Source organism: Antrostomus carolinensis, unplaced genomic scaffold, assembly GCF_000700745.2.
Source record: "Antrostomus carolinensis isolate BGI_N321 unplaced genomic scaffold, ASM70074v2 scaffold3124, whole genome shotgun sequence".
In the NCBI taxonomy this organism is placed as follows: Eukaryota; Metazoa; Chordata; class Aves; order Caprimulgiformes; family Caprimulgidae; genus Antrostomus; species Antrostomus carolinensis.
In genome coordinates, this window is record NW_010311213.1 from 1 (window position 1) to 5,027 (window position 5,027).

A 5,027-nucleotide genomic window follows, 5' to 3' on the forward strand; every position below is an offset into this window, starting at 1 on the left:
CGGGTGGGCTCTCTGGTACGGGGCGGCGAGGAAGAGTGCCAACTAAACTCAAGGGAATATGTGAAAATGACCATTGAGTTCCTGGCAAATAATGGTAGCAAGGAAGGAAAGCTGCTTCCTGGTCTTCCAGGTCAAGTGGCGATGGAAGGAAGATCAGCGTTGGCATTCCTCCGGTGTAACTTGTGTGGATGTGCACACGTGTATATTCACGCAGCCTCCCCCTTCATCCTAAATGTTACATCTCTAATGGCACCGATTTCTCGAATATTAATTTTTAGCTTCCTTGCAAGCACGTACAACTTTTCCTACAAATCCAGAGGTGCAAGAGCCTTGTCTCAGGACCTTACTCTTGGTTCGAGCTCATCTGAGCTGTAAGTGATCCTCTTGCTGTAAGAAATAAGGCTGGCTTTATGCATTTGCCTTGAGAAGCTGACGTCCCCCAGTTGTGTTGACTTTACGCACCACCTACGTGTTAGACATCTGCCCTTCCTCGTAATAGCTCCAAATCCGGTTACTTGTGATGTAACCTTGTGTTTCTACAGTCTAAGAGCTCTGTTCTGAACATCTATGGTCTGATGCTGCATAGCATGACTTTCTGGTTATTTTTAGTGACTTCAAAATGCCTGTTGATGAAAGCAGAAGTGACGGGTTCAAAATCAGGTCGTCGTGAGAAGCCAAAAGATGCATTTGAAGATACTGATGGCCTTTATGATCCTGAGTGTGAAAACAGCGGTGTTTTCAAGGCGAAACAGTGCAACGGAACCACCTGTTGGTGTGTGAATACAGCTGGTGTTAGAAGAACTGACAAACATGATGCAGACTTGAAGTGCAGTAAATTAGTCAGAACAACGTAAGTCTTTCGACAGGGTGTGCTGTGACACAAAAGCATTCCTGTATTAGGTTCTGTGTTGTAGAGGATCTACATGTATGAATGATACACTGAGGATGAGTGAAGATGGAGCAATAAATGCTTGTTTACTGCTTTTTTTTCCAGTAACAAGTAGACGTTGAAGGGTTTTGGAGGGGGGTTCCTTTGTTTTTTTTTTTCCTCTCACTGCTCTGGTTTGTTTTTTTTTTGCTGGGTTTAGATTTCTAGTATGCATTGTTATATGTGCATGCTTTGAGAATATTCATTGCAGTTGCTTATTGCTTCAGGTGGATCATCATTGAAATGAAACATGCTGAGAGAAACACTCCTTTGAACACTGAATCTCTAAAGAAGTAAGTAGTAAGTGATGATACTAAGATGTGGCAATGTCTGCATGCACTACTAGACATCTAGCGTATTTCTAAACAATTGTTTAAAAGCATTGTCAAACCTGTGAACTCATTTGTAAGGCATCTTGGAACTGACTTACAGATCCTTAATAGAATTGCTTTAATTTTGGGGGGAAACAACTGATAATGAGATTCACTGCCATTTAAAATTCATCGCTACATTTTTATTTTTTTAATCAAGTCAATATACTGAAGGAAATGGAAGGTAATAAGGTGAAACTGCCCAAAAAGTAAACTGACAAAGATGGCAGAGGGACTGCATAGAAAAACAACAGTTTAGCTATTTTTTGGCTAAAATAAAATCCTACTTCTCTCTGTTAGAGGTCATATAGGGAGAAAAATGCGCTTGTAGCTATTAGATTCCACCGCCTGCCCCCAGAGCAAAAGCTGCTACTCTCTAACTCTTCTTCTGAACTCTCAAAACTGTTCAGACTTCTCTCTCTAATACCTCAGTAATGTATTTATTTATTTTTCAGTGGATCTTCACTGCTAGGACTTAACAGAGCTCTAGTGTAACTTATTATAATAATGAGAGTGCACTGGGTTTGGTTGGGATGGAGTTAATTGTATTGGTAGCAGCTGTGTGTTAGACTAGTGACCAAAACAGTGCTGATAGATAAGTCACCAGTGCTTGCAGTGTCAGTGCCTTCTCAGACTCTCACTGGGCTGCCCTAGTGAGTGGGTTGGGGGTGGGCAAGAGGTTTGGAAGGGGACACAGCAGAGAGAGCTCACCTGGATTGACCGAAGGTATATCCCATATTGTATGATCTCATAGCAGTAAAACTGGGGGGAAGTTTTTCCCAAGTAGTCATTGCTCAGAGATTGGCTGGGCATTGGTCTCCTAGTGGTGAGTGATTGCTTTTGCATCACTTGGGGCTTTTTATTTCCCACACCCAATCCTTTCACTTATTAGGCTGTCTTTGTCTTGACCCATGAGGGTTTTTCTTGCTTGCTTTTGCCCTTGAGATTGTCTTCCCAGTCTTCCTAGGGGGAAGCAAGTGAGAGTTTAGCTGCCAGCAGGGTCAACCCATCACAGAGAGACTGCAGGGAAAAAAAAATTGATTATTCTTACCTGCTTCTGAAAATAGATGTGTAAACTAGTACTGGTTTTAACAGCTATGGCTTTAATATTCTTACAGGTTCTTCAAGGAAACAATTACCAATCGTTATATGCTGGATGGACGCTATATAACCAATGTTCTGGTAAGAGGCATGTAATTTTTAGTAAAAGTATCAGAATTTTTCTTTGTTGTGAATAACTTTGAAAAATCTTGTTTGTCTAATGCAGTACAGCATGAGTATTGTTAGAAGCTCTCAAAATAGTGACAGTTACTGAATGGCTAGCAAATAGCTGTATCTGAACTGAAATACTGAGAAATTACATATTGCTCTCCTCAGTCTGTAGATGAATTCTTACTTTGCTTCACTAAAAAAGTGGAATTTGAATCATACTGTAAACAGTTGACTTGAGAACATGTATCATAACCTTGAGGATGTGAGTTCAGAAGTTGGATCATAATATTTTGCTGTGTATTTGATAGTTGGATTTAAACCATCCCATTCTTAATACCATACTTTTTTTTTTTTCCTTTCAGTATGAAAAACCTTACATCACTATTGATTTGAAGCAAAATTCCTCAGACAAATCTTCTACAGATGTGGATATAGCTGATGTGGCCTACTACTTTGAAAAAGATGTAAGTGTGTCATGGGTAAAGTCTGCCAAAGACTAGATGCGTACAGTGCATTGCATTCAGCAGTCTTACTGTGTACTGGCTAAAGCAAGATGAATTATTGCAGTGCCTAGATGAATGCCTATTACAATATGAACTAGCAAATCTCTTTCTTCCTATCTGTGCTTAGGTAAAAGGTGACTCCATCTTTCATAATAACAAACTAAATGTCAGCATCGATAATGAAATGTTGCATTTTGAGAAGACAGTGGTCTACTATGTTGATGAAATAGCACCGGAGTTTTCCATGAAGTCACTGACTCCTGGCCTCATTGCTGTCATTGTGGTAGTGATAATAGCAATAGTTGCTGGAATTGTCGTTCTGGTAAGTTCCAACAAAACTGCCAAGCAGAATGGGTAATGGTGTAACTGGGAAATAACAACATACCAGGATAACTGGACTCATCTTCCTCTATAAAGTAGTTTCTTTTTTGAAACTTGGGAGGTGGAAGGATGTGGTGGACATACCATCACAGTTTCAGGTTACTATTGAAGGGTGTTGTGTGGAAAACAAAAGTCTGGGGGGGGGGAAGCTCATTAAGGTGAAGAAAGAAAGTGCCTGTCTTGCTTCCTGGTTTAAAGTAGTTGAGAGTGACAGCCTCTCCTGAACATTGCTTTGGAAGGATGGGGAAGAGACAGCTTCAAGTTTGGAGTTTTAAAGTCACAAACAGATTAAAGATACACATAAGTCAGGACTTAAATAAAACTTCACAATTATTCTGTCCTTCTCTTACAGGTCCTCACAAGGAGGAGGAAAGGGAAGTACGTGAAAGCAGAGGTAATTATTTTCTGTTTATGGTGTATGTGTGGGGAGGAGGTTGGCCAGAGTCCAGAAACTCCTAAGTTTGCTGTAGGTTAAAAGCTTGTTTTGGGTGCTTCAGATATCTTCAGGGAGACAGAAAGTATTCAAATTCTGTAACTAGTTTTCATCTATAGTTCACCACATTCACTTTTCACTAGTTTCAAAGGCAACTGGTGATCTGCATTTCCTAGGGGTAGGGGTGGGGGTGGTGCTGACAGCAAGTACTATTTTTACATATCTATGGCAACGGCTACACAATCCACAGGAAACACTGATAGTCTTGTTCTGTCATGAAGACCTTTACTGGAGGTATTTGCATAGAACTTGCTGGCTCTATTGAAGAGCTACTTTCCAGTGGAATAGTAACAAATGGTGCTTCACCTTAAGTGAAGCACCTTGTAAAGATTTTCCTTTTGTAAAGGAATCTAACGTGTTGTAGTTAACAGTAAAATCTGCTCCTTGCATGCACCCCAGAGACTGCTGTGGGGTTTTGGGGGTGGTTTTTTAATAATTTTTAAAAGCTGAAGGGTTACAGTGATCTTGGTATGTTTAATTCTGTTAGTGTTACATCAAATCCCTTTGCTAATGAAAATCTGGGATGTTAAGTTCTGTTGACTACTTGGGTCTCATGTGGAGAAGAAGTAGCACAAATGTTGATCTCCCTCTACTTCCTCCCCTCCAGGTAAAGGAAATGAATGAAATGCATAGAGGGCTGAATGCATAATTAAATCAGCTGAAGATAGAGTGAGAATCAAACAAGAAGACAACAGAAACATTGGAGGCGTGGATCTTAACTCTTAAAAGATTCCTCCTGAAAGGGAGGCAATTGTGCTCACTTAATGATTGTTAAAACTCTAACAGCCAAGACTGGTAACAGTGCTACTACTTTTACTATTTGTTGAGAGTTAAATCTTAAACACCCCATCGTACTCAAGTCAAACTTAACTATTGCTCCCTGTTTTTATTCATGATGATGAAGTGATAACTGCTGTTACTAGGGTTTTGGAGCATACATGCTTAAATGGTTATTTTACCCTTGTGGGAGGTTTATTGAAAATAATGATTTTTGTAGCCATGTTGTAATGAGACTGTCTCCTGTGTAACTGAATGTGACATTTTTATGGCTGTTTGTACATATTTGAAGTTGCTGTAACTTTTTTATGACTTGAATTAATAAAACTTTAAAATGGGCTTCTAATTCTTTCATGTTGAAA

At 39.7% G+C, this 5,027-nt stretch overlaps 1 protein-coding gene across 1 annotated transcript; it reads left to right on the plus strand.

Annotated features, from left to right (window-relative positions):
* The first annotated feature begins 66 nt into the window (after positions 1 to 66).
* On the plus strand, positions 67 to 4,537 carry LOC104523916 (epithelial cell adhesion molecule). The gene is made up of 8 exons (XM_010166646.2): positions 67 to 175; positions 610 to 850; positions 1,156 to 1,221; positions 2,418 to 2,481; positions 2,874 to 2,975; positions 3,142 to 3,336; positions 3,748 to 3,789; positions 4,496 to 4,537. Exons 1-8 carry the CDS (start codon positions 67 to 69, stop codon positions 4,535 to 4,537), a joined length of 861 nt encoding a protein of 286 aa, XP_010164948.2.
* Positions 4,538 to 5,027: the final 490 nt, after the last annotated feature.

Coding starts and splice junctions, on each gene's coding strand:
- LOC104523916 (XM_010166646.2), top strand. CDS start 67: ATGACCATTGAGTTCCTGGCAAATAATGGTAGCAAGGAAGGAAAGCTG. Junction 851..1,155: donor AGTAAATTAGTCAGAACAAC/GTAAGTCTTTCG, acceptor TTATTGCTTCAG/GTGGATCATCATTGAAATGA. Junction 2,976..3,141: donor CCTACTACTTTGAAAAAGAT/GTAAGTGTGTCA, acceptor ATCTGTGCTTAG/GTAAAAGGTGACTCCATCTT.